This window comes from Stereum hirsutum (genome assembly GCF_000264905.1).
Source record: "Stereum hirsutum FP-91666 SS1 unplaced genomic scaffold STEHIscaffold_4, whole genome shotgun sequence".
Taxonomy (NCBI): Eukaryota; Fungi; Basidiomycota; class Agaricomycetes; order Russulales; family Stereaceae; genus Stereum; species Stereum hirsutum.
The window spans coordinates 1,143,195-1,169,089 of NW_006763134.1; the positions used below are offsets into that span (position 1 = coordinate 1,143,195).

General features: G+C 51.4%; 10 protein-coding genes across 10 annotated transcripts; 5 read left to right on the forward strand and 5 right to left on the reverse strand.

Annotated features, from left to right (window-relative positions):
* Positions 1–170: 170 nt before the first annotated feature.
* STEHIDRAFT_166918 (cytochrome P450) lies at positions 171–2,777 on the reverse strand (the record flags this gene model as incomplete). Its single annotated transcript, XM_007301838.1, has 16 exons — positions 2,763–2,777; positions 2,533–2,648; positions 2,437–2,471; positions 2,311–2,370; positions 1,983–2,240; positions 1,717–1,926; positions 1,509–1,650; positions 1,428–1,453; positions 1,348–1,356; positions 1,168–1,281; positions 1,070–1,107; positions 801–967; positions 603–689; positions 515–539; positions 296–442; positions 171–210 (listed from the first exon to the last, which is right to left on the reverse strand). Exons 1-16 carry the CDS (start codon positions 2,765–2,767, stop codon positions 171–173), a joined length of 1,479 nt encoding a protein of 492 aa, XP_007301900.1. The 5' UTR covers positions 2,768–2,777.
* Positions 2,778–3,717: 940 nt separating this feature from the next.
* Positions 3,718–7,855, reverse strand: STEHIDRAFT_119741 (DUF221-domain-containing protein). Its single transcript, XM_007301839.1, has 8 exons — positions 7,745–7,855; positions 7,516–7,683; positions 7,142–7,446; positions 6,095–7,081; positions 5,778–6,025; positions 5,585–5,712; positions 5,057–5,528; positions 3,718–4,988 (listed from the first exon to the last, which is right to left on the reverse strand). Coding segments are annotated over exons 1-8 (3,054 nt in total). The 5' UTR covers positions 7,747–7,855; the 3' UTR covers positions 3,718–4,244.
* A 1,122-nt stretch (positions 7,856–8,977) lies between these two features.
* Positions 8,978–10,697, reverse strand: STEHIDRAFT_94018 (uncharacterized protein). Its single transcript, XM_007301840.1, has 7 exons — positions 10,431–10,697; positions 10,218–10,276; positions 10,021–10,117; positions 9,651–9,887; positions 9,464–9,570; positions 9,275–9,369; positions 8,978–9,208 (listed from the first exon to the last, which is right to left on the reverse strand). Exons 1-7 carry the CDS (start codon positions 10,569–10,571, stop codon positions 9,132–9,134), a joined length of 813 nt encoding a protein of 270 aa, XP_007301902.1. The 5' UTR covers positions 10,572–10,697; the 3' UTR covers positions 8,978–9,131.
* Positions 10,698–11,908: 1,211 nt separating this feature from the next.
* Positions 11,909–12,657, reverse strand: STEHIDRAFT_109276 (uncharacterized protein; the record flags this gene model as incomplete). Its single annotated transcript, XM_007301841.1, has 2 exons — positions 11,909–12,098; positions 12,200–12,657. The coding sequence occupies 2 exons, from the start codon at positions 12,655–12,657 to the stop codon at positions 11,909–11,911; spliced, it is 648 nt and encodes a 215-aa protein (XP_007301903.1).
* Positions 12,658–12,947: 290 nt separating this feature from the next.
* On the forward strand, positions 12,948–14,205 carry STEHIDRAFT_129551 (cytochrome P450; the record flags this gene model as incomplete). The annotated part of the gene is made up of 7 exons (XM_007301842.1): positions 12,948–13,079; positions 13,147–13,183; positions 13,241–13,353; positions 13,423–13,489; positions 13,569–13,703; positions 13,776–13,874; positions 13,991–14,205. 7 exons carry the CDS (start codon positions 12,948–12,950, stop codon positions 14,203–14,205), a joined length of 798 nt encoding a protein of 265 aa, XP_007301904.1.
* A 298-nt stretch (positions 14,206–14,503) lies between these two features.
* Positions 14,504–15,639, forward strand: STEHIDRAFT_94021 (protein-L-isoaspartate O-methyltransferase). The gene is made up of 6 exons (XM_007301843.1): positions 14,504–14,638; positions 14,703–14,770; positions 14,830–14,869; positions 14,951–15,206; positions 15,274–15,467; positions 15,529–15,639. Exons 1-6 carry the CDS (start codon positions 14,549–14,551, stop codon positions 15,562–15,564), a joined length of 684 nt encoding a protein of 227 aa, XP_007301905.1. The 5' UTR covers positions 14,504–14,548; the 3' UTR covers positions 15,565–15,639.
* A 190-nt stretch (positions 15,640–15,829) lies between these two features.
* STEHIDRAFT_52815 (uncharacterized protein) lies at positions 15,830–19,573 on the forward strand (the record flags this gene model as incomplete). The annotated part of the gene is made up of 6 exons (XM_007301451.1): positions 15,830–16,001; positions 16,053–16,103; positions 16,171–17,046; positions 17,110–18,374; positions 18,444–18,584; positions 18,644–19,573. 6 exons carry the CDS (start codon positions 15,830–15,832, stop codon positions 19,571–19,573), a joined length of 3,435 nt encoding a protein of 1,144 aa, XP_007301513.1.
* Positions 19,574–19,714: 141 nt separating this feature from the next.
* On the reverse strand, positions 19,715–21,531 carry STEHIDRAFT_166922 (uncharacterized protein; the record flags this gene model as incomplete). The annotated part of the gene is made up of 2 exons (XM_007301844.1): positions 19,715–19,789; positions 19,923–21,531. The coding sequence occupies 2 exons, from the start codon at positions 21,529–21,531 to the stop codon at positions 19,764–19,766; spliced, it is 1,635 nt and encodes a 544-aa protein (XP_007301906.1). The 3' UTR covers positions 19,715–19,763.
* A 378-nt stretch (positions 21,532–21,909) lies between these two features.
* STEHIDRAFT_75817 (regulatory protein suaprga1) lies at positions 21,910–23,569 on the forward strand. The gene is made up of 7 exons (XM_007301546.1): positions 21,910–22,115; positions 22,183–22,295; positions 22,361–22,419; positions 22,479–22,626; positions 22,724–22,876; positions 22,936–23,052; positions 23,108–23,569. The coding sequence occupies exons 1-7, from the start codon at positions 21,950–21,952 to the stop codon at positions 23,153–23,155; spliced, it is 804 nt and encodes a 267-aa protein (XP_007301608.1). The 5' UTR covers positions 21,910–21,949; the 3' UTR covers positions 23,156–23,569.
* A 440-nt stretch (positions 23,570–24,009) lies between these two features.
* STEHIDRAFT_166924 (uncharacterized protein) lies at positions 24,010–25,241 on the forward strand. The gene is made up of 2 exons (XM_007301845.1): positions 24,010–24,513; positions 24,617–25,241. Exons 1-2 carry the CDS (start codon positions 24,081–24,083, stop codon positions 24,886–24,888), a joined length of 705 nt encoding a protein of 234 aa, XP_007301907.1. The 5' UTR covers positions 24,010–24,080; the 3' UTR covers positions 24,889–25,241.
* The last annotated feature ends 654 nt before the right edge of the window (positions 25,242–25,895 follow it).

Sequence of the window (25,895 nt, forward strand, 5' to 3'; positions counted from 1 at the left end):
ATATAACACAGGCAGAGTTCCCCTGCGTTCCAAGTCAGAGATCAACAGACAGCGGCCTTGATGCTGTTCAATAGAATGTCGATGTAGGCTCAAGTTTCGAAAGGACAGAAACAAACATCACACACTGGAACACGCATGCTCTTCTCCATTCTCATCCAACGACCCTACCCTCACTCCCTCTTCGTAAATGTCAATGGGACACGGGTGGGACTATAACCAATCGAGATCCGTCACTTAGCGAGTGCCCTCGAGCGACAATGGTGACAGACAAGAGATGTTGGAGAATGATACGCACCTCAACGTCAACACAGGTTTCGCAGCCAACACTCTAGCTTTCCTCTCCTCAAAAGTCTCGTTCGCAAATTGAGGCTCTTCTTTGACGGTGACTTTGTATCGTGAGATGAGCATGATCAAAATGGCGATGCCTTCCGTCTCGAAGAATCTATAGTTGCCAGCAATGAAAGTTGGTCAACATTGTGGCCTTCCAGCGTAATGAGATTGAGATGAGGCTGACCTGCGCCCGATACAAGCGCGGGGTCCTGTACATCCGGATGCACGATGAGCGAATAACCAGGGAAAGAGCAAACCCGAAGTTGACGTACCAGCACTGAACGGAACAAAAGCATCCCTCGGCCAATCGCCCAAGAACCTCTCCGGCTTGAAACTGTGCGGATCGCTCCAATATCGTGCTGTACAAGGTTCAATATCCACCAGCCACACAAGACGATATTTATGAGTATCGCGGAACGTAAGCACCAGAATTCCTTCCGGCACGCAAGTATAGATAGGACCAAACATACGATTATAGTGCAAACCAGGTGTGTCTATCGTGATATACGTCCCTTTCGGACATGGGATTGCTACCGAATCGCCGGAGCCATTACCGACGACTATACTGGTGTCTTCCGCGGATTGTTTGGGGATACCATTGACGGGAGGGAACATCCGGAGCGTCTCGTAAAAGACACTACAAAACCGAGACGCGAGTCAATGTTGGAAGAACTCGAAACGTGGGAGGGAAAGAACGTAAAGACGGTCGAAGAGGGGTGAGTAAAATGCAGCAACGTACGCCATGGAATATTGGAATGAGTTCATCTCGTCGTAGGTCTGTGGATGACGACATTTCAGGAATGTTTAAGGAGAAAAGTTAGGATCGCGAGAACGTACGGGAAGTCTGGTAGGATCGGGCATAAGGCTCTTGATCTCTTTATACAGTTTGTCTTGCTCCTCAGGGTACAGAGCGAGCATGGCGAACGTGAAACAGAGAGTATGGGCTGTCGTCTACGTTCGTCGATGGGTGATATAGAACGTCAGTCTAGACTTGAAGTTAGGACACAGGTTACTGACCTCGTGGCCCTATTCATAGGGAGAACGTATCAGCAAGGAATGCATATGGGAGAGGGGCTGAGATGAGGGCGAGAACTCACGGCAAGGAGGAAGATGAAGATATTGCCTAATAGGTGATTATCAGTTTGTGTAGAGGGAATGCTAGAGGAAAGTTAACATACCAACAAGCTCCCTGTCAGTAATCTGTGGCATCCCGTCCTCAGTCTCCACCTGACTCGCGTCCAAGAGTTGACTGAACAAATCATATCTCTCTTCCTTCTTTTCAGACTCCCTCCTCGCCCTAATCATGTCGAACATATAGTTCTAGCGTGAAATAGCACGGGCGATCAGGTCTTTGAACATGTAAGGAGATGGAGAAGCAGGACGTACATCCAGTTCCTTGAAGGCATCCCGAACGTGTCTAAAGTGTTTAGTGAGGCCCATGGCCCAGTTGGGGACGATTGCTTTGACGATTGTGCCGGTAGAGACAACGTGAAGGGCCTCTTTGAAAGACATGGTATAACCAGGTGGTACGACCGTATCGTCTTTCCACGAGACCTTGCGACCAAACCCTGCAACCCCGATCACGAACAATGCGATCTGGTATTCATTAGAACAGTGGCGATGGAAAAGGAGGGGGGGCCTAGGTGACTTACTGGGAGTGTTATCTCAATACAATGGTCCACAGTGACCTCGGGCGCATCATTCCATAATGTGTGGAACATATCGACCATAATCTTCACCGTCTCGTCCCAGACGAGCTTGTTGTTCTTCTCCGAAAACGCTGGTGCTGCGACTTTGCGATACCGTTTCCATTCGTCGCCCTCGGAGGCTACAATATTTCCGCCGAATAACAGCAGGACCCTATATTGGTGAACTGGCTTGGGGAACCGGGCACGAGACATGGTAACCTCCTATAATCAGGCGAATCATTTGTTAGTTGAGAAGAGGTTTTTGGATAGAGCAGGTTGCAGAGAAAAGTACCTTTATCGCGGCTGCATCACTCAGCCAAATCTGAGTTCTGAGACGAGGTATGATGCTAACCTATTTCAAGTATGCCACGGACCTTCAGCATACACGAAATGAAAACAATAGAGTGAATATTCTTACATTGGCCAGACCATCCCAGCCTGCCTCCTGAAATACTAAGAGCCCGCCATGCCTTCAATCTCTCCTCCACAGCTCTCAGGGTCATAAAGCACTCACTGGTATGTTTCTCTCTCCAAATCGCATGTCTTCCTCCACTGATGCCACGGATACGAGGAAGGATTTGTCCCAGAACAGACGCATTGCTCACTAGCTGTCTCGACCCGGGATGATTGCTGCCAGAACCAGTCAATGAAATAGGGAGGTTGAAAGGTAGCGCCGATAGAAAACGTCAACAAAACTTGTTTCTATAATAGTGATAGGAGTTACAGCTTCCAAGAGCGACATACCCCATACTGGCAACCGCCCTCCTGAAATCGAGGAAGAGTTGGAGTGCATATAATCCAATGGCGGATAGGACGACGAAGAGGGCCGTCTGCATGCTGTTCTTGGGTCTAGGGAATCAAGTCGGCGGTGATGATAGCGGTGGAGATGGAGTCCTGGGTAAGTAGAGTGCTATATAGAGAAAGAGACGCAGAGGGGTGTATCTTTCGCAGGAAAATAATAATAGAGGGTCACAGGGGCCCTTCGCTGTAAGTAGACCCTTATGGAGCGAATGGGCCCATGGCTCTTACGGTGGGTCCATGGTTGGTCCATGAGTTGGGGACCATATTATTGATCGAAAGAGTACGTGGCGACACACAAAGTTCTCAGAAACGGTCTTCGGAACCAGGTGACGACGACAAGAGGCAACGTCAGTTGCTCCCACAGCACCACAGCACAGCAACCGTGTTCAAGGTGGTCCATGTTGCCATTCGTGCGAAGGCGTCGACCCATGTCTAAACATAGACATAATTTCTGGTCGACTTATGGTTCGATGTGCTCGCAGATAGACTGAGATAATGAAAGATAAATGTCCACAAGGTTATCGAACGGTAGCAGAGGTGCAGAGCGGTCTCCCGCAAAGTGACAGGCGGAGATTACTTTATCCGGCAAAAGCCCGTCGATTTATTTCGGTATTTGCCGAGGTATTGTTGTCATGAAGACACTTGCCCTCTGATGGTCTGAGTTGGCTGGTCAGTTTGTCCGGCGTATACATCAATATTTATAGACACGGAAACGTATATTCGTGTCACAAGGAAGAGACAGAACATCTGTATACACACGCACTGTTATCCTCGTACAATAACACTGACAATCAACAAAAGACAAAATTCTCAACAACATGCTAAACGAATACGCCAATCCGCCGTTCGTGATCAAAGAGATTCGATATTCACAAGCACAAGCGCAACGGTGGGACGAGGGAATCACAAGCGCAATAGCAGGACGAGAATACTCGACTGCATGCGCAAGCTCACGGTACACTATGATGCTGCATCGACTACGGACTACGTACACAAAATACAAAAGAGGACTCGGACGAATGAATGAACGGAGGGAAAGGGAGGGAGGGAGGGTATCTAGAGCGGGTTCACTGAAATATATTTCAAGTTATCAATATCGGGGGGCTGGATCGAGAACTGTGGGTCGTTTCGTGGCTCGTCGTGATTGTAGAAAGGGCAGATGAAAGAGGGGAGGAGAGGGGAAAGGGGAAAGGGAAAAGGAATAATAATTGGCAAGAAGAGAGACAAGGAGAGTGGGCAAAAAGAGGCATTGAATATAGAGTAACATAGAGAATGTTAAAAAGAGAAGAAAAGGGGAGAAGATTGCGTCGAGAATGAAACATAAAGGAAAGGTCGCACGGCGAGAATACAGTTGACATGCAGAGAAGAAAAGGTCAAGAAGAATCATGCACATCAACGGTGTACGATGTCACCGAACATCACACACTAAGTCTCCTTCTTCGCATCCGCCCTACTCGGGCCCTCTCCGTCCCCATATCCTTTAACCTCACCCGCTCCCGGGTCCTTCAAATTCCGCACCCTCGACGCCCCGAAATCCTCATCATACTCCTCATCATACCTCTCCGTCTCCGCGCTCCGTCCCCTCATAGCCCTCTCTCCCTCCATCTCCTCCTCTGGCGGCGCCTTCGCGATCTGCACATGCCCCTTCGCATCCATCTCCGCACCAGACGTCGAGTACATGATCCCGTACTCCTTCAGTCCCTTCTCCGCCTCCTCGATCACACCCAACGTGTCGCGTGGGAGCCACACAATCCGTTGAGCCTCCGTGGCAGCAGGATGGCGGAAATCAGTCGGGCCCTCGTCTTCCGCGATGGCTTGCACGGTGGGGTCCGGAGCCGGTGAAGGAGCACGCGAGCCACCATTGGAAAGATCGTCCGCTTGGCCATCGATGGACCGTCCGGGAGCGCGCGGCGAGTTGCGAGGCGAGGGTTGAGGGGGATACGTGTTCTCTGCAACCGTCGCGCCGTTCTTCGCATCCGCGAAGTCCGTAGCTTTGATGCCTTCGTCGATGGGGTCCTTCTTGGAGGGGCCACTGCCATCAGCCTCGGCCTTCGCGGCGGCCATGGCAGCGGCGCGCTCTTCATGACCGAAGGACCTGTCGGCGAGGGAAAGAGGGAGGTACTCAATGAGCGGGCCGTACGAGTTGTTGATCGTGTTGTGGAAAAATGCCTTCATACGAACGACACCGTCAGTAAACCGAAGCACTGCAAGGATAATCGGTTCGGAGGAGTACTCACTGTGAACACAATCAAAACAACCATCAACGCGCCTTCTACCACAGCGCCCGGTTTACCCTCATCATTCTGAGCCAAGAAGAACAGCGCACAGAGACAGATCTGCTGGATATACAGCCCCACGAAGATATGCTGCATCGCCTTGGGGAAGAACAACCCTCCGGTATCACCGCTCGCGGGCATCTCCTTGACCCAAAGGAAGAGATACTTGTAGAGCATGTAGAACAAGAAGAATGTGACGCAGGCGAGGCCGTTGATGATGGGCGAGATGATAGAGTAACCGAGCGCGATGACCATGATCAATGAAGTCTGTGGGAAGAGGGTGCCCCAAGCGACGGTACTGCCACCGTACTTGATGTTATAGACGGAGCGGGGAGTGCTTCCGAGGAGGAAGAGCTTGACATAGTAGAGGAGGAGGGAGACGATCTGCAGGAAGGCGCCGGCGGTACCGGAGAGACCTTGAAGGAGAACGTAGCTATAGAACAGGCACGGGTGAGTTTCAACGAAAGGGTCATGAAGCGGGAGACGTACGTCAAAAAGAACGTTGATGCGAGGGGCAACTGGCTAGCCAGGAGGGATGGTACAGACGTCGGGTTCGACACGAGTTGAGGAAGAGCTGCGATGATACCAGACGAGACCGTCACAACCAAGAAACCGTGCTACATAAGCAAAGTCAAAGGTGAGCCTCTGTACCGCACGAATTACTGGCTAGAAATCGACTTACGATAACTTCGAATATGAAGAAACGAGACATCAGGCTGAGTTCTACACCTGTGCGCTTCGGAATACCCTCAAATCTCGCCATCAAGCGCAAGACGATGGGCAGAAGCATGAACAAGACGGCGAGCAACACAGATGGCAGAATACCCTGGATGATACCGATGACCGTGGACGGGAGATCGTTCAACCACGAAAGCCACGTATATTTCTTGCTGAGGGCGCTGATGTTCGAAACAGCACCGACGAACGCAACTAATTAGAGCATAAAAAGATCATTATTAGAGAGTATGCTCGAATAGGGCTTAGACTGAGAAAACTCACCAGGGATAGCCCAAACGATGATCAAACCGATAGTCAAAGCCCAACCGATCGCCATCCTAATCCTGCGCTCGTAAGGGTTCATACCCAAGTTCTCCCAGATCACGTCGTCCGGCGCGCACTCGATCCACTTGCTCTGGTTCGCCATCCTGTAAGGGTCATGGTGGCTCAACGTCTGCGCCGCCATATGAGCTGCGATCTGCTTGTTGAAGAGCACGAAGGCGCCGTTCACCGGTGGATAAGTCTGGTCCGAAAAGTCTGCAGCTGCCTTCGAGCCGCCCATGGGGAGCGAAATAGGGACGTTCGGAACGTTGATGTTGAACTTGCCCGCACGGATCTGGTTGTCGCGTTCCTTGTACTTCGCCTCATTCGTCGTCGTCAACTGCACGTCCTTCTCGAGCTGTGCCCGTTTCTCCGTCAGCTCCGCCGTCGTCGCCCTTACCTCCTCACGGGCCCACTCGATGGAGTCCACCTTCTTACCCACGAGCGGCAGAGCGAACGGCATCCAGGAGAACAACGGCAGACGGTGGGATGGCCTCTTCCCTGCGGGCACGAGTCTCTCCGCGAGCGACTTCGCCCCCTCAGGATCCTCAGCGTTCAACCCGATGGCGGAGCTGGTGTCAACATTGCCGCTACCACCGTTCTTCTTCGCCTCCTTCGCTGCCTTCTTCAAGTTCTTGTTATGCCGCTTTGTCGCCGTGTTAAGCAAATTGGTCTCGGCGGACTCGAGCTTGGCGAGGGCTTTAAGGCGGCGGTTGTAGATGTCGGGCATGTCCTTGAGGTCTCGGTTGAGCCAGACCTTGCGGACGCCGCCGGGAAGATGCGCGAAAAGTTTCATGATCGCGGACTCGGAGAGATATTTGAGTGGGATACCGGTGATGAGGATCGTGCTGGCCTGGTAGCTCGAAGAGTGGGCGGGGCTGATGAGGAAACGCTGGCGCGTGCGCACGAAGTGATGCATTTCCTTCTTGATGTTGTACCAAATCCAGACTGCACAACACCAGTGAGCAAACGAAATATCAGATGAGAGAAACGCGGTGAGAAGCTCACAGGTGAAGCCCCAAGCCAGGATCAAATGAGCAGCATATCTTTTTTCTGCGTTAGTCGCCACATTTCCGAACGTGAAGCGGTCGAGTCCAGTGTGGCTAGATACGCCGGTGTTGACGGCGGTAGCTGGGAGGAGGATGGCCCAAGAGATGATCCAGATAGGAAAGAAGATGCGAACGAGCATGCGGAGGAAGCGGACGAAGAAGTACGAGTCCATGCCATTCACTTCCTTAATTTTGCGGTAATCGGCCTGCCAGACGGCCCATGGCCACAGGATGATAGACGACGTCAGAGGGTTCTGGCGTTTGCTAGAGTGGGATTGTGTGAGTATGAGTAGGTACGAGGGCAGCGATGACATCAATGCAAGGGGGGCGTACCTTGCGAGAACCGATAAACTCCTCGGTTCGTACACATAGCGGAAATGGGGGCGTAGGATGGTGAAAGCTAGAAGTTCAGCGCCGAAGACGGCAAGATTGAAGACAAGCGACGAGACGAAAGAGCTCGTCGAGTTCGTCGACGAATCTGTGGCAGAGCTGATGCTCGACCTGCACGGACGCGGTCAGCCTGGCGGGAAACGAGACAACAACGTGCCGGATAAGGACATACATAACGTTCAAACACGCCTAAGCGCTAGAAGTGTTGGTGTTGATGGTGGTGGTAGGAAAGAAAGAGGGGGAAGAGCGGTAAGGATTGACTGGAATAGCGATGACGGTATAAGTAGAAGTAGGACGGAGCAGAGAAAAAAAGAGTGAGAGGACAAGGCACGAAACAGCCACGACGTACAGTCCCGGACGTTTCTCAAATTCCACTTGCCTTTTCGGGCGTGGCGGCACTCTCAACAATACTTGACGTCACTCGCCGTCTTCCCGGCGCGTGAGGGTGTCCTTTTCGTGAAACCGAAAGGAATCGCACGGAAAAGGGGGAGGGATACGAGCTCGAGATAATGAACAGCGTCGGGTCAGTGGGGGTGCAGAGGATGGTTCTGTGGCGGAGATGCGAGCTTGTAATCGCCCCTTTATGAAGAGCTCGCGCCGAACGTCACTACCCCACTCCGATTGACAGGATGCCAAAAGAGAATGTTGCTTGTACGATTTCAGAAACTCCCGCTCGATTCCGATATCTTTGACAGCTTCGTGGCCGGAAGCAAGGAATTTCGGAGAATAAGATAAACGAATATGCTGTACGCACTTGAACGATTTTGAGCAGAAGTTCAGGCGATGCAGCAGCTCGGACTGGTGAGTATAGCGACACAATAAGGCGTTACTGCGCAGTTGAACAGGATCCGCCGCGAGACAGTTCGCATCTCGTGTAAGCAGTGCTTCAGTTGGTAGACAATTATGGTCAACGTCTTGACACGAAATGGACAAAGGGACACCCGAACGGTCCACCACATCACTAGGCTGCTGGTCAATCGCGAGTTGCAGCCCATCGACTCCGATAGCTCAAGGACACCCACTAATACAATAGTAACTCACCACAGCTGATCAAAATCGCGCCGTGCGCCCAAAACTAACATCGTCTCGTCCAAATCTCGTCCCTCCTAGCCTCCAGGACGTCCTTCCCACTCCATAGGCCAAAATACCTCACCGGAGAAGTGCGTTCGGATTCTCGGTCAGAGCGATCTGCATGCAGTATCCCAGCCTCCTGTCTTGATCAAGTTATAAGAAATTGCTACCACGAGGTGCTGGACCAGGACGAAAAAGCGCCTGCAGGCAGTGACGAAACCCCATAGCGCTCTAGCGCCCTCTGTCCTTCTCAGGCTCAGGTCTAAAATAGATACAGTACCTGCATCCCTCCAAGCTCCGTATGCATGGGCTCACACAAGGTACGAGGGTGGTTATGACGCGGTATCGTATCGTTGTAGACGTGATAGTAGGGTAGAAGGTGGAAATAAAAACAATAAAATATGTACATCCTGCCTCAAGGTCTCATAGTCCGACTGCCTGCATCTCACCTGGTCCTACAGAAGTCCTCCACTCTATACTCAACGATATCATAGTAAAATGACGAGCATGAGGAGGATCAGTAGTATGACTACCAGGATTCCAATACACCATCCCGATTTCTTCTCTGCAAAAGTCACAATATCAGTGCTCTGAAGGGGCGGGAGGGGATAAGTGTAACGGAGAGTCGAACCTTCCGTATCCCGAACGAACTTCCTCATCTTCTTCATCGCATCCTGCAGCCTACTATCTGAACGGTCCACGCCTCGTTCCAGGTCATCGAGCATCCTACATTCCAATCAAAGCGTCCACCCAAATCGGCCATGTCAGTACCATAGAGATACAACGGGAAAGCTGGATAGACGATAAGTAAAGCACGCACTCGTTATGTTCACCAATCTCAGTCCCCATAAGTCCCGCCTGTTGCGCCAGCGTCGTAAGCGTACCCCCAATCATACTCAACGTCTGGTCCTGCTCCCGAATCATCATCTAACCGGCACCGCGCACGCCACATACCACCATCAGCAACGCCACAGGTTGATTTGCAGGGAGTTAGGAAGGAGACGTACCTGCTGTTCCTCCCTAGCCCATTGCGCCTGATGGTCGTCATCCTCTCCGTCCTGAGGCGCAGGTGACGAAGGCAGATCGTACCCCGGTGTCGCAGGAGAACGTGACTGTGAACCCGGTGTTGCTGGAGAAAGAGGATGTGTATTCGGATATGATTGTGGGCTGGGTGATGAGAGACCTTGGCCGTGTGTACTACTCCTCTTGCTCGAGAGACCTCCGTCGACCTCAGCGCGCATGCTCTACATGTTCATGCACCAGGAGCAATATATCGTAGGCCATGACGGGTGACAGTGACAGGACAAGTGAAGGTAAGGTAAGGTGCGTGAGTTATGGAAGGAAAGGTCAGGAAGACGAAGCTTACGCACCACGCACCTCGATCTCGCGCCGTACGTGACCGACGTATCGTCTCCTCTCCATGACTTCTGTGTCGTCGAGACCAAACATTCGTGCGCCGGTACTCTCGACTATCCTGTAATTCAAAGCAAATGTGGTGATCCAGTTAGATGTCAGTTCAGTGGTTATTTGTGGGGTGATTTCGGTCTAAGACGGAATGGGCGGAATAAACGTACTTCACGCTCTCCTCCAAGTCCTCTAGATCCGCCTCGAGCGCCGCGAGGGTCGCTTTCAACTAATCAACGCAGAAGAGCACAAGTAACAGAGCGAGGAATTCAACCAAGATCACGAGGAATAACATTATTACCAAGACCAACCGCACACCGTGCAGAGCGAAGTCCATACCGGGTCAGTCAACGTCCATATAGCATTCGGTACAGACAACGCACCTCATTCCTGGCCCACTCAAGCTCCTCGCTACCCTCACGCGCAGTACTTCTTATACGAATAAACGAAGCGCGTAGCTGACCAGCGGTCTGTAGTGAGCTTTGGATCTCGGATTGAACTTCGTGGTAAGGGTCGATGGACATGACTAGCTACGGACAAGGCTCCGCAAGCGTTGAGCTAGTCTACGAATGTCACGAAAGCAGACTCGAATTATATGGACCTGTCAAAGCAGAAGACCTAGCGGAGGATGAGTGTGTTCCAAAGATCGCCCAAAGAATACCGTTGAGCTTTCGAAACCACAAAATAGTGTTGCCACGGCTCGGCTCGGCTCAGCTTGGCTCGACTTGCAACGGCTTTTCCCACGCGGCGACTCGGCTCGGCTTGGCTGACGGTCTGAGCCGCGGCTCAATTCAGCTCGTTGCCTAAGTGGGTTATGCATTCATACATGCATACTCGCCCTCATAGGACATTTTTTAAGCCATGGCATATAACTGTATGGGTCAATACTGTTCTATCTCTGTGTTTTTTGAGGGGATTGTCGAGTCAGATCCCACAAACAAAGAGTCGTTTGTTGCTCATAATAATGTGGCGTAAAGGTGGCGTGGTGGGGTCGCACGTCGGAAAAAGCCGCCACCGATACACAGATATCCATATTTGGAGTGGTCTGCAACTGTTTGCTGTCAAACATGAAGGCGAAAGCCTCAAACACTCTACAAACTACGGCTTTGGAGGTTCTTCGATACATAGACCCTACTTGCAAGACAAATAGTTGCATATAATGTCGTTCTGCAAGTGCGTAACGGCTTGAGCCGCTAGCCGCACAAAACCGTTGTAAGCCGTTGACGCGGCTCGGCTCGGCTTGCAAACGGCTCGGCTCGAGCGACTACTTAGCGGTTTCTGAGCCGAGCCGTGGCAACACTACCACAAAAGAATGAGAAAGTCTGCAGTTGAGCTGCGCGCCTCCGTCGTCGCGTCCCCATCCCCGGTCCAAGCTCCACGTGCGCTCCACGCGAACCAGACCACGACATCTCGATCGCCTTCCTAACTAGGGCAAGTACGCTACCGCTTTAATCGCTTTTCCATAGGGGCAGCGCCATGTTTTCCAATTTCGCTAGGGTTGTCTCCGAACACGCTAACGGTCTTCAATTCAAATGGCGCGTTACAGGGCTTCTGCTTTCGTTCTTGCTCTATCGAACCATCAGGAAATGGGTGGATGGATCCAAAGTGAGCTTCAGGATTGCTTTCTCTGACGTGGTTCACACGGGGCGACCACAGCCTGAGTTGCTCCTGAAAGGGATAGCGGCTTACTTGCTTTGGTTTCAATGACAGGCCGTAGGATGGGTCCCCGGTCAAAAGGTGCGCGTTCCCTCATCACAGAAAAATACCGAAATTAATGGATTTGTGGCGAAGGTTTTGTTCAAGCCCTTGGACTTGCTGGGGGCACTGATACCTACGTACTGGTGGAATCCCGGAGTAAGATTCACTTGTGATTGGAGACATTCAGGTATGCATCATATATGGACATTCCTATTCCCGTTTTGCACGCTCTCATTTCCTCTTCGCTTCTCAATCGCGGTAATTCAATTTCCTTATCAACACGGGCGTCTATCCCTTCGATTCCAACGTCACCGTGACTTCTGTATCCGGACGCCACAACCACGATTCCATTGCTACCACCACCTGTTACGGATCCTACCCAATATACGCCATAATCACCAATAATCAATAAAAGGGGAGCGGCAGGAAACAATCGTAACATGACAGAACCCACCACTTCCCAGGCAACTTGAAGAACCACTCCGGGGCAATGATAAACAGCGTCGCATGGTCCGTAAACAACTTAAGAGCCTCCTGCACGCTCGCCCTCCCTTTCTCATCCATAGGGGGTTCGTCCCACTTGGATTCGAGACCAAATCCACAGGAAGTGATCACGCTCAGTGTCACTTTGAACGTATAATCTTGCACGGCCTTGATATCCACATGGTCGATCAATTTCGGGCTGGCTGCATCGTCAGAAGTAGAGGAGGAGGACCAGCCCTCGCCAGCGAGCATTTCGTGGTAGATGCGCTGTGTTTCGGACCAGACGAGGGAGTAAGTCAGTGAATTGAAGCCTTGGCCCATGATGCGCCTATGCCTTCGCCAGGTATCTTTCTCGGATGCGATGAGGTTCATACCCCACAGTCTAGGGATCACGATGTCAGTTATTCCACCCTCTGAAGATGAGAGCATGATGTACGATGGATAGTTTCAGGAAGTGATACGCACAAAAGAGCTCGACTTGCGCTCTCCGGCTTAATCTAAGGTGCCTTTACCCCACCCGCGACGACCTGCCGGGCCACATCCAAGTTGTTCGTGTACAGGACTGATTTGCCTAGGAGGAGAGGTACGAAAGAGATCGTCTCTGACTTTTGGTACACTTTCGGTGCGCATGTCCATGAGCATGGTAGGTTAGGAGAGTGCGAAGATGTCCAGTCATTCCCAGAGCACTTGTATCCGCGCGAGAAGTGTTGCGTGATTACATGCAGAAGCAGGTTAGAGAACGGAAGGCGGCGCTCACGGACACGGATGGCCAGGAACGGTCGGATGTCTTCAGCTTGCTTGTGCGTGCGAATGAAGAGGACGGAAAGTTCACGCTGGACGCGGACGAGTTGGTCGGTATCACTTGCCTCACTTGCTCCTCTGTTCTGTAGCCAATGTCCTCTCTGCTCCTTTCGACAGATTGGGAACGTATTCGGGCTTTTGTTCGCTGGACATGGCATGCTCTTTTCAATCACTTCCGATTTTCTTCGAAAACTAACTGCATTAATATTAGAAACAACGGCTCACGTACTCGCGGCAACGCTGGGTTTCCTTGCAATATATCCTGACATGCAACAGGAAGTGTACGAAGAAATCGTTAATGTCGTCGGTCTCGAACGTGATACTGTACGTTCTCCGTCGACGTACTCACTTACCCTTCATCTTAACTTCCTATTTCTCATCTTCTCGTTCCAGTCCTTCGATGACTTCAACAATCTCGAAAAGGTCCTAAGCGTATTCTACGAGGCTCTTCGACTCTATCGTAATTACTCGTGTAACCGTCTGCTTCTTCATTACGCACCACTGAAATGTTTTGGATATGACTGTTTATGTTGGTATAGCGCCGGGCTACCTCATGATCCGTCAAGCCACCGAGGACACTATACTCACTATTCCGAACGCTCAAGGCGAAGAAGGCACTTGTACTATCGCAATCCAGGAAGGTGCAGAAGTGGTCGTCGATATGGTTGGCGTTCGTAAGTCACCGTACAATCCAAAGTTTGGAGCTTTGTGCGTTTTATCGGCTGATTGGTGTCGTATGATTATAGACTACAACCCGCGACATTTCCCGGAACCGAACAAATACAAGCCGAGCAGGTGGTATGGAAACTTGCAGGATCTCGAAGCCATGACGGCGTTCAGTATCGGTCAGTGACAGATTGCCTCTCTTCGATTGAAGCTATCCCTATGGGGAGAGTGCTTCCCCGATCTCTATCTCCGCTTTTTAAATTGAACTTCATGCTAACCACGAGCTGTGCAATAGGTCCACGAGCCTGCATAGGCAGAAAATTCGCCGCTATCGAAGCTGTCTGCTTCCTCACCCTCCTCCTCCGGGACTGGCGCGTCGAGCCTGCGCCGTCATCTATGAAGCCTGGAGAGACGGGAGAAGAGTGGAAGGAGAGGATGATGGATGCAAAGGTATTTCTGACGTTGGGGCCCGGATCGGTGCCCGTCAGGTTGGTGAGGAGGGAGAAGTGAGATTTGACCGGGTGTGAGGGACAAACATAAGTATGAGACTGGGTTCGTTTGAGGTAGAACATACCGGTTGACGATTCAGTTGATGCGTTATGCTACTCTAAGGCTTGAAATTTTTGTGTCTGGATCGGGTTTGTCTCATGGAATTACATCTCTAACTTGCGTGGATTTGCACCACGGTGCCACACTTTCGGTGAAGTCAAACATGACGTCATATCATAGTGCCACTTTACCACGCTCTATATCATCTCTGGCCGCTGTCGCACCGATGCACTGTCTTTCCATTTGTTTACGACGACCAGCTATTCCGGGCCCTTTCTTATCATCCTTGTCGACATCGCGAACGATGGCTTGGACATGTGGCGGAAAGACGAACGCTGAGCTCATCGCGAATATGCACCGGGAAGCCCTAATCAAGTCGGATCTCGTCGCAGCGGTATGACCACTACCAATTCTTCTTCGGTAGACCTCAACATCCTAGAAATACACTTCTGTTATAGGCGATGCAGAAAGTAGACCGAGCGAATTATGTTCGACGGACATCCGAGGCTTACTTCGACTCGCCACAGTCAGTAATGACGACTTCACTGTGATCTTGCTTGATCTGAAAGTTGGCATTCGTGCCAGGACGATCGGACATGGCGCTACGATATCGGCTCCTCATATGGTACATCTCTCCATCACCTCCATAACGTTTTCCCCAAGCCGTGGATAGAATGCTCATGCCTGTCGGGATGGTATCCTGTAGCATGCGCATGCGGCCGAACTACTAGGAGATCATCTTCATCCCGGAGCGCATGTCCTCGATGTCGGTTCGGGCTCAGGCTATCTGTGTGCCGTCTTCCATCACCTTGTCTCTGCGAACGGACAGCCTGGGAAAGTCGTCGGTATCGAACATATCCCTGAACTCGTGGAGTGGAGTAAAGAGAACGTCCGGAAGGACGGGCTCGGTTCTGCGTTGGACAAGGAACATATTGTGTTAATTGCTGGAGATGGAAGACAAGGTCAGCGGATATTCATGCAGGGGAGTTTATTGTATGTGTTCTGAGCTCGATTTTTGCTTGCTGTCAGGTTGGGCGGAAGGAGGCCCATACGATGCCATTCATGTCGGTGCAGCTGCGCCCACGCTTCCGCAACCACTCGTCGATCAACTTGCACGTCCAGGGAGGATGTTCATACCGGTGGGAACCCATAGTCAGGCAGTGCTGCAGGTGGATAAGCACGAAGATGGGAGTGTCACAAAGAAGGAGTTGTTTGGAGTTGTGGTTCGTCCTTTCGGGCCATTTGTTTTTTTTCCTCGTCTGCTCACTCTGTGTGGCGTCATAGTACGTGCCTTTGACGGATAGGGAGAAGCAATTCTGATTAGTATATTCATCATATGAGTGTAAGTTAGGCAAAGGCAGGGTGTACAGTAGCAGTTCGTCAATCCATCTTGCTTTACATGCATCTCGGAACTTGCAGTGGCATGTTGCACAGTCTAATGTTAGAAAGCGCCGGCTCAATTGGGCTAACTTCTTGCGCCCGGTATTTCAGTGGCGTGGGTACTCGGCGTTCGTACCATCCAGCCATTCAGCGCGCGTCTACATGTTACTCTCTTCCCCGCTATCATCCGCCTTTCCCTTCTAAAATGGCTCACCCACTGACTTGGCCAGGAAAATATTTCTTCTATGGCATAGGAAATACCTCTGCCGTCTGTCTGACGAGAGACCTAGCGCCTGAAGAGCCCGCAAATATCCTTCTTCTTGGATGTGGAGACCCACGGAACGTGTTGTATACGATCTTCTGCGAAGCCGATGACAGTGCGTAGAGCCAACAATCTCCGCGAATTTGTGGCTAATGGCCAATTATAGGTCCTCGACTGCTAGACTTCACTTGCTGCGATGTGGAACCTGCCGTGTTAGGTATGTTGATGTTACTTGCGCCAAGTTATTCGCGGATGAGACGGCCTTTGAATCTCTCTCCCTTCAGCTCGTAATATCCTTCTCCTCACCATGGTCGCCGACGATAAGTCACCCTCCACCATCATCTGGAACATTTTCTTCCACCTGTACCTCGACGACAAGTCACACACGACGTTAGTGGAACAATGCAAAAAGCTCATAGATCTCTCCGACTCTATGCAGAGCTGGAGAAGCTCTCCATATGGCCACTATGTCAAGATGTGTACGGAATACACCCTCAAGGAGCTTCGACGCCACTGGCAGCTCTACAGCGACATGCACACGCTACCCAGCAAGCGCCAAAAATCCATCCGCGAGGCATTTTCCACGCTGTCAAAATCGTGCGTACAAAAGGTCATCGCGAACGCCGCTCGCTCCGCCGGCCCCACCATGATGCTTGCAGTCCCGACAGTCGCGACTCAGGCGAAGTCGTACTGGACGTCCGGAACTACCTTCTCGGACCAGAGACAGATTGCTGCTGCGAAAATCCCGAACCCTACCATGGCATATTCGTTAGCGGGGGAGGGATGTCACGTTCATTATGGGACGGACCCCATGTGTCCTTTTCATCTTGCTCCTGTTTTTGGGAACAAGAGCGGTACCGTCTCCGGAAGTGACCTCGTCAAGGCAGCCAAAAGCCAATTCTCTGCCTGGTGCACCTCTTTCAAATCGTCTGTCCTCTCCACGAGGACCCCTCACCCTGTCGTGCGCTTTATCGTTGGCGAATCGATGGCTGTGTGTCGATCGTTGCGAGCCTTCTCAGAGACGGGCTCCGTCGCACCACGCATTCCTGTGGCACAATGGAAGACGCAGTTGTTGGTACTTAGCAAGGATGATCTATGTCTGTCGTCTGGGGAAGCAACGTTCAACGTCATAGACACGTCGAATCTTGTTGACTACATCGGTCAGTCGTTCTGAACTCCTTCACGAAACTAGTGATGTGCTAAAGGTGGTCTACTATCCACAGGTTTGCTCAACATAATCATCTCGGCAGCGCCCCTCCTCGCAAAAGATGGCCCTAGTGTTATGTACACCGAATCCCTGCTAGCCAAGGAAAAGGACGCGACCAAAGAGTTTGCCAACAGTTTATACGCTGATCTCACTACCGTCGGCCTTCTCGTCGGTCTCTGCCCGGTGGACTACGTATCAGGATTTACTTCCCGATCCAACACGCATGAGCTGATGACCTACGATACCGTGAAGAAAGACACACCTCAGTTCCACCAAGTTACAACCTGGCGATCACCTACTCTCGATCTCTCGCCAAGGGATCCCAGGGCGGACTCCCTCCCTCCTATCTTTGATTCTTTGCAGCTCGGTACATTCATATACGACACTTACCATCGTCTTTTCGAGCAAGAGGATTCTCTGACCTTTCAGCGCATGAACCAACACAATATACTCAAAGCTATCGGCGCGTCAGCCATCGTGCATTACACTCGCGAGAGCTTTGTCTTGCTCTTGAAGCTCATTCGAGATCGCCTTCAAATATCTAGAGAGCATTGGATGGAGGTCATGGACCGGTTCTTCCTCCTGCATGAAGCAGACAACTCCATGCCCATGGACGCCAATAATTTCAATGATCTCTGCGTTCATCTGCACCTCAACGGCATCCACACCACCGATCAATACCGTCGCCCTCCTCAACGGATCGGACGGTTCGCGAAGTGGGATAATATCCCTCCAGTAGTCCGTGTCATCCTCGTCGTACCTCGAGAGCGAGTCAATTCTTTCAATGAAGATGTGAAACCTGTGCCGACACCCCCTCTATTTTGCGACGTCTTGGGAAAGTTCAGCCACAATATCTTCAATGGTGTCCACGTCGCCTTTGGACGGGTCATTCCAATGGGTACCGAGGCCCGTCCTTGGGCGACGTTCGAAGAAGACCCCGCCGGATGGCAAGGCACGTCTTCCCTCGTCGTGTCATTCACGATGACTTCCGCCCTCTTGACCGACATCGAACCGCCCGAAAACTTATCGGTGTCTCTTTCGGTGCGAAGCACCGTCGCGACCGCGATGCTTGTTCAGAAGCTAGGAATTGCTTTGAACGTCTTCTCAGCGAAGCTCATGGACAGATCAAACGTCCACGTTCTTCCTGAACAGCCCCTTCCGACCAAGTCTTCACATGTGCCAGCATCACCCTCTGCGGCTCTTGCGCCAGAGGCCATCGCGGCCACTCAACTCGGCAGGTGCGGAGCTATCACAGTCGAGATGGACGAGGATTGCGAGCTTGTGGATTCGTTAACCTGCCGAGTCTCCATCTGCGCCGAGGAAGCGAAGCGTCTCTTGAGCGACCGCGAGAATATACCGCAGATAACTCAGGCGTCCCCATCCGTCATGAGAGTGACCCTTGGCGCGCTCTTCCAGGACCTGCTTTATCCATTTCCCGTCATCGGTGGCAAGTACAGAGTTAGGATCGCCAGGACGTCTCTCTATATCGAGGTATGGCGGGCAGATATATCTTTCAATTAGCTAAGGACTAAGACACAGATTCGTTCTAGGTGATCGTTCCCGTATTCGGACCATTCAAACCTGAGGGCATGAAACTCTTGCCCTTCCCCGCAGTGAGATCGGGAACCACTTTCATACCCACGAACATTCATCGCGTCGACCTCGCTCACGCTCCTCCTGTCGACTTGAAATCAAAGCACCTCGACAAATGGCTAGGCCCTCATATTGGCTCCCAAATGTCGACGCGCGAGCGTTCCCTACGCAAGAAAGAAAAACACGAGAACGATACTCTGATGGCCATCAAAGACACCCTGCATACCCTGTTCGTTCGCTCTGCGGGCATCCAGGGTGGCACCGCGCAGCGTGTCTTCGCTCTTCGCGACGAAGTCACCGGCAACTGCGACACGCTTTTCTTTGTCAATGGCCTCAAATACGATCTCCCTGCCCATACCATAGTCTGCGATGCATTTGTGCTTCCGCTTTTCCATGAGCTGATGGGCAGGATCGCTCAACCCTTCGGCAAAGTGGTCACCCAGAAACTCGAGAACGTGAAGACATATAAAGGAGAAATAAATGCGTGGAAGCAGCTGTTGCCCGCCTTTGTCGAGCGAGCCCGTACCTCTTGGACACATAGCGACAATTGCGAATACAGGTCCACGGGCAGCATCCCACTATCTACCGACATGGAGCAGGACCCTCTCTGCAGCTGCGGACGAGGGAAGGATGTCGAAGGAATGATGAAGGTAGATTTGTGGCGACCGTTGGCGCCACACGTTACAAGGGTGGCACTTTCGCCGTTATTCGCGGTTTCGTACCTCGAGACGGTTCTTCGTGATCCTGAGGCTCGCAAGTGCTTCGTGTGTAGAGGGAAGGGAAAGCCGAAGTTGATGACGTGTAAAGGATGCAAGAAGGTCAGGTATTGTTCGGATGCGTGCCAGAAGCGCGATTGGAAGGTGCATAAGAAACGGTGCAAGGCGTAGTTATTTGGTATACAAGGAGAGATCCTCTTGAGGTGTAGGTTGGCGGACTTTGGGATGTCATCGCTGAGATGATGGTTGCGTGTCCTTGTACCACAAATTTGTGGTCTTCGGATGGGAGAATCTTCAGGGGAAGAATCGGGTGCAATGGTGTCCAAATTCAACATAGAATGTGCTCTCTAGTAATTGTACTCTAGAGAAAGTCCCACTTGCCGCACCCTAATGAGGTTTTCAATAACGTTCAGAATAGAGCGAAGGTAAAGAACGAACGCACAACAGCATTTTGGTGGCTTTGAATCACTGACTCCTTCGAGAGATTCCGAACCCTCTCTATGTTCTGTCCGAGACAGACCATCCTCTTCGACAGCAGTGGGGGCGATGGGATCATATGGCGACTCTTCGACGGTAGCGCTGACTTCATCTTTTGCCACATCCTTGACCGAGACACCAGCTTGTTGGTCTTTGGAAATGGAAGCCACGAAGTCTGGATCGTTGGATACTTCGCCTTCTACCGCTGAATCTGCATCATCTCCGCTCGGTGGTGTCGAAGGGATCCGCATGATCAAAGGTTCCTCACTATCTGACCTGTCGTCAAGGATGAACGAGGTTTCAGAGCCAATGTGGGCGAAGATGCGATCCGCCTCCAAGCGCGAATATTCGGTGAACCTATCTCGCCGGTACATTGCGTACCAACAAAATTTTTGAAGAGGGTGACAACAGCGATCATCGCCATCCGTACAATCCGACAAACTTGACGCAGGATGCAAGCGCGAGATGAGCATGTCTGCAACGGCCTTGTCGAGAGTCCGAGAGTTGTTCGAATCGGATCGAGTGTCACCAAAGGCAATATGTCGTAGGCGTGAGTTTGATCCGGATGAGGAAGATCCAAAAGAGGGTGGGCGACATGTGAGGGCGTTGACGAGGTCCTCAACGATCGGACGGCTATAGGTACCTATGGTGATAGACTCGAGAGCGGAAAGACTTGGAAGGATGGCCACGAGTTCGGAACTAGGCATACAACACGCGTTAAGTTTTCGCAAGGATGAAGAGCAATGACCGAGGAATATCGAGACTGCCTCCGTGTATTCTGGTTCCCAAAATGGATAATCTATCGGGGGAATGTGTAAGACCTTCAACTGAGGTGCTGTGATCAACCTGAGTAGAGGCACCCTCAACTCTTCTTCCTGGGACCAGCCCCCGCCGGTAATACGGAGATATTCGAGTCGAGGAAGCGTTACGGCGATGTCAATTTCTAGCGGGTAAACTTCGTAAAAGTCCAGGTAGAGGTCAAGCCTGACGAGATGCGAAGCCTGCGAGAGTCCGTTGGCGAACCATGAGACGTAGACAGCCGGCACTAATTCAAAACGGTCTTCATCGTCCACTCCACGACTGGGCGCGTTCGTGCGATCGAAAATGAGACGAAGAGTCTTCAGCGTAGACCAGGGCAGAACCATGTTCTGGGTGAAGGCGTAGTCGAGGGTGAGATCCTGGAGATGTGGCGCGGAAAATAGCGACTTGACGAGGACAGAATCTTCGGCCTCGGGCATTTCGTACGGTAGAGCGATATAAAGTTGTGTAAGAAGAGGGAAGGGGAACAAAGAAACGCTCTTTCTGGTCCGATAGTTGGGTAGGAAGAGCTCTGCTCGTTGCCATCGGGTAGAATGTTTCAGAAGAACGTCGAGGTAGGAGGGAGCTAGTGTTGCTTGTTTATCTTGAAAAGCCTCATCGTGACGATTGAACCAGTTACGACAAGCGTCCGTGTTCAGATAGAGAGATAAAGGTCTAGCCGATGAGCGGGCCAGCCATGTACGGACGGCAGACCGCAGGCTTTTATACGCGTCGCGCGTCTTCGGAGGCGTTGGGAGGTAAAGTTCGGCCCATAATTCGGGTGTATTCAGCGCGACCTCGCGCCATTCTCGACAGACTTGGAGGAAGACAAGCGGTGGTTTGTCCGGGTTCATTCTAGTGTGTCCCCAGTGGTCGCAATCCTCATCGTCTAGGTCTGCGATGCGGTATTGCGAGAAGCAAAGAGATAAAATCTCGGGTGGAAAAGGAAGTCTGACATTGGACTTCGACATTCCTTCCGTTGATCGCAAATAAGCCTGCTATCCTATAAAATTAGCCCTGCAAAGATAAATAGGTATATCTGCACACTGGCATACTTACCTTCGTTGCTGTCGCAAGTTCCAGTCGGAGACTCAATGGAGACGGAGTGAGTTTACGTGTCATATTCCACAAAAGGCAGTTGTTTATTTCGCAAGCCGTTGCCAAACAACGTCGCGTGGCTGATATTGCCAAAATTTCCCTTCGCGTTGCTCCGAGTCCTTCCTCAACCTCACCGTTCACCTACCTCTTTACCTTTTCACCTCTAAACTCGCCATGTCTGCTCTTCGTTGTGTTCGTCAAATCGCGGCATCGTCAAGCAGGACTCTCGCTGCTCGTTCAGCCATCTCCTCTGCTGTTCGACTTCCAGCTTTCGCGGGCGCGCGTATTGCTCTTCCCGCGACGCGCTCATTCTCTGTTTCTTTCCGGAGGTTTGCAGAGGGTGAGCGATTTTATCAAAGACTTCTTTGCTACCTGAACTTCTCCGCTCATCTTTCTGGTACGCTTAGCGGATATTGCTCTCTCTCAAAAGCTTGCGGAGGAATTGCAATATGAAAAGGAGGCTGCCAGCGAGGGCGAGCCTGAATTCTTGACTGAATTCAAGAAGAGTGGTGTCTGGACCGTGCGTTCTTCTTCGTTTTCCTGATTAAATATTCGTCCGCTAACAAGTTTTCGCGTATCGTTCAGATTGAGGATACTGTTGGCAGCGACGAGATCACTCTCACTCGCAAGTACGGCAACGAGGAGTGAGTTTCTCTCACAGTATTTTGCTGGTCTTTTTATCTAATATTGTCATTTTATGAAGGATTCGTCTTATATTTTCCATCGCCGATATTCAAACTCCCGAGGAGAACGACTTCCCTGAGGAGGAGGCTGAGGGTGAGGAGGGAGCATCGTCGGAAGATACACTTGGTGCTACTTACCCTCTTCGCTGCTCCTTCTCTATTTCCAAGGTACGTTTCTATCGTCTTATATACGCCGACTTCGTTTGTGCTCACTGTAATATCCCTTTCCTTCGGTATACTTTGACGTCGTCCTCTATTCGTATAGCCCACCTCGCCGGGCGCTCTCACCATCGATGCCATGTGCCAGGAGGGGCAGTTCATCGTGGACAACATTTCGTTCTACGGTGACAAGGCTTTGGCGACTGAGTTGACGGCTGAGGCTGACTGGAAACGAAGGGGGCTCTACATTGGCCCGCAAGTAAGTCGTGTCGACTCACTTTGTGTGTTTTCGCGCTGACAATTTTGGTGGCTCGTTAGTTCGATACTTTGGATGTGAGTGTCCAGGACGAGTTCGACAAGTTCCTCGAGGAGCGCGGCATCAACGAGAGCCTCGCTTTCTTCGTCCCAGAGTACGCCGAGTTCAAGGAACAGAAGGTGCGTGATCTGTCTACTATCTTTTTCTCCCACTAACGCCTACCTGCGTCTCCAGGAGTATGTTCGCTGGCTCAACAATGTCAAGACTTTCATCGACGTTTGAAAGCAGCCCGCCCTCCCATCACATTCATCCCCCCTCACACCCTAAAATCACCTCCATGTGTCGCACGCTCTCCGTTACCGTCATCTGTATCTATAGCCGCATCATAATACCTACCATCGCTCTCCACTCAATATCTTCATGGTCATTAGATAATTCTACTAGCTCTGGCTCAGTTTCGCTATGCTATTGAGCACGGTTTACAGGTCTGCAACACCATAGTGCTCGTCTCTTCATACACCCGTTCATTTTTCAGAGTGACGAAGCACCTTAATTAGACCTCCATGTAGCATGCCTACCGAGGGGGAGAGGGATGAGTCGAGCGAAATGGTGGGCCACAATGATGTGGCTTGACACTGACGATTCTATGCTCTATGTCGTCTCTTTGTTTTTCGCTCATCAGTTCGCACATTCTATCTCTGATCTTTGATTCGTGGATGTACCTCGGCTTACAAGCAAACTATGGAAGTTCGGTGGGATTCGTACAAAGCTCAAGAACGAGGACTGACCAAGAAGACTGACTCAGCCCTTTCAACTCTCGGCTGGCACGACCACTATTTGCCGTCGTGGCAATTGCCAACATGCCACATCAGCACGGAACGAGACCGAACGTTCTGTCCTCTTCCTCCTTCCTTCTTTGAGAACTCCGCTGCGCTAGCATTGCCTTGCCCGAACGTTCTTGATCACCCCTGTGTGCTGACGAAGGTTCTCGGCGCAACTTGACGCGATTGCGCCGCCATGTAACGGTCTGGGACTAATCTTGCGATGCGCTTGGTACACGTATCGGGCTTGTGCCAACCTGGCACCTTGCCGTATAAAGTCTCGTATGCTCTGCGCAGTCTTTGTTCTCTCCAAGCCCCCTTGTACTCAGCTGCAGTTGCTCTTTGTCGCGCCTTCGAAGTCTAACACCCTTATATCTTGCTCACCAATGGCGACTATCATCTCTTCGCCTTCCTCCTCCGTCTACAACTCGAAGCACTTCCTTACCACTTCAGCCCACGACACGTATCCCACGTTCCATACTCGTCCAAATCAACAATCCATGCCTCACGCTCATAACGGGTTTTCGGCCTTTAGTCACGGCCATGGCTACGCTCGCTCGTCGTCGCTCGCCTCCTCCAGCACTTCGTGGCGTACTCGAGCAGCAGCGCCTGCTTTAGAGCCTGCACCTGCACCCATCCCACGTATCACACCATTCAAGCGAAGCCAGAAGGCATTTACATCAACCTCCAGGCATCGTCACTCAGCATCACAATCGTCTTCTTCTGACGAGTCGACTGCGTCGTGGAGGTCTTCTGACGCCTCGGCTTTGAACCACACTGCCACACACTCAGCATCTGTTCCCGCAGCGACTGCGTCAGGTGTGTGTTATCTCCTTACTCTAGCACCCATCACTCAATACACCGCATCCTGACAATACCCCTGAAAACGCATATACTGACAACAATCGCCTTGTCATCCTAGAATCTGCACCCTCCTCAAGACCTGGGATATACTCTCTGTCAGAGCTGATGAGTCTGGAGGCATCACCTCTCGTGGGCCTGGATCCCGAAGCACAAGCCATTGTCGACGATTTCGTCGCACATCACATCTATAGACGTCCTCAAGGACGGTCTCAAAGGGGACGAAGGAATGGGAATGGTAGCGGTGGGGCGAGGCGTGCTGAGTCGGGATCGGGCAGGAGTTCTCCTCGGTCGTCGATGGACGCGGATTCGGAGGGAGATGAAAGCCATTGAGGTTTTCAACACAAGATTCTCCTTTTTCGTGGACATTTTCGTTCTTCTCACATCTCTTGTGAAATCTGTGCTTGTCTTCGTTTCGATCTTCAGACTTGATTACTCTACTGCTTTAGAAGGCTTTCTGTGACTTACTTGACTATAATCCTTAGACCTATACTTCCTACAACTCCTTGTACTGCTACTTCTCACGACATCTTATGAGCTTCCTAAATCACTCGACCCGCTTTACTGCTCTTGGCTCTGGCGATAGTGGACTGTAACGTTGTGGCGGCGCTCGGGGTGGCGAGCGCGTCGATAATTTGCAATTGATTGTTTGCCACAACGTCCGGAATAAAAGCATATTCGTGTTCCTTCCTCTCGTCCGACCATCATGCCAGGTGCTACTCTCAGTACCGCTAGAGCTATTTTCCGACTTGCAAAGCATGCTCTGGAGGTACTGGAACTGAATTGTAATAATCATTTTGTTGATGAATATTTCAGATGGAGTATATACAACATACGCCACAGTCATACTCGGCAGGGGCACCAGGCACACGACGAGATGCGCCACAGTGGGCAACATCGACACTTATCAGAGAATTTAACTGCTCATTTCTGTCACCAGTTTGGGAAGACTGAGATATTGTTTAACAATTTTTTCGTTGTTGCGCCCGAAGAGTACCCACCGTTCGAGGATCCTCCCCTCCCTCGCTGCGCTCGGGGGGTCCCCCAAGCCGGATCCTCTCAGGTGGGCACACTAAAGACTCGTTCGGGCATTTTTTTATGTTCGGCCTCGCTAACGCTCGGGGGGAACCTAACCCTAACTGAACCTAACTGAACCTAACTAACCTAACCAGAACCTAACCAGAACCTAACCAACCTAACCGGTGGATCGCACGCTCGATCCACCGAGATTTAATGCGAGAATAAACGAAAAAAGAATGTTTCTCTTGGGCGGGATAAGTCCTCGACAAGCAGACGCAGATGTGCCCAAAAACGGAAGGTTGGCGTAAGTTGTCCGTGCC

Bases quoted from the DNA above. Each gene is read 5' to 3' on its own strand.
- STEHIDRAFT_119741 (XM_007301839.1), bottom strand. The intron at 6,026-6,094 runs GTGAGTTTTCTC...TGCTCTAATTAG, and splicing joins CATCGTTTGGGCTATCCCTG to TTGCGTTCGTCGGTGCTGTT. The intron at 4,989-5,056 runs GTGAGTACTCCT...GTTCGTATGAAG, and splicing joins TTGTTTTGATTGTGTTCACA to GCATTTTTCCACAACACGAT.
- STEHIDRAFT_94018 (XM_007301840.1), bottom strand. From the start codon at position 10,571: ATGTCCATCGACCCTTACCACGAAGTTCAATCCGAGATCCAAAGCTCA. The intron at 9,888-10,020 runs GTGCGTGGTGCG...ATGAACATGTAG, and splicing joins ACGTACGGCGCGAGATCGAG to AGCATGCGCGCTGAGGTCGA. The intron at 9,571-9,650 runs GTACGTCTCCTT...GGTGCCGGTTAG, and splicing joins GGGCTAGGGAGGAACAGCAG to ATGATGATTCGGGAGCAGGA.
- STEHIDRAFT_94021 (XM_007301843.1), top strand. From the start codon at position 14,549: ATGGCTTGGACATGTGGCGGAAAGACGAACGCTGAGCTCATCGCGAAT. The intron at 14,870-14,950 runs GTACATCTCTCC...GGTATCCTGTAG, and splicing joins CGATATCGGCTCCTCATATG to CATGCGCATGCGGCCGAACT. The intron at 15,468-15,528 runs GTTCGTCCTTTC...GTGGCGTCATAG, and splicing joins AGGAGTTGTTTGGAGTTGTG to TACGTGCCTTTGACGGATAG.
- STEHIDRAFT_75817 (XM_007301546.1), top strand. From the start codon at position 21,950: ATGTCTGCTCTTCGTTGTGTTCGTCAAATCGCGGCATCGTCAAGCAGG. The intron at 22,420-22,478 runs GTGAGTTTCTCT...CATTTTATGAAG, and splicing joins CGCAAGTACGGCAACGAGGA to GATTCGTCTTATATTTTCCA. The intron at 23,053-23,107 runs GTGCGTGATCTG...CTGCGTCTCCAG, and splicing joins CCGAGTTCAAGGAACAGAAG to GAGTATGTTCGCTGGCTCAA.
- STEHIDRAFT_166924 (XM_007301845.1), top strand. From the start codon at position 24,081: ATGGCGACTATCATCTCTTCGCCTTCCTCCTCCGTCTACAACTCGAAG. The intron at 24,514-24,616 runs GTGTGTGTTATC...TTGTCATCCTAG, and splicing joins TCCCGCAGCGACTGCGTCAG to AATCTGCACCCTCCTCAAGA.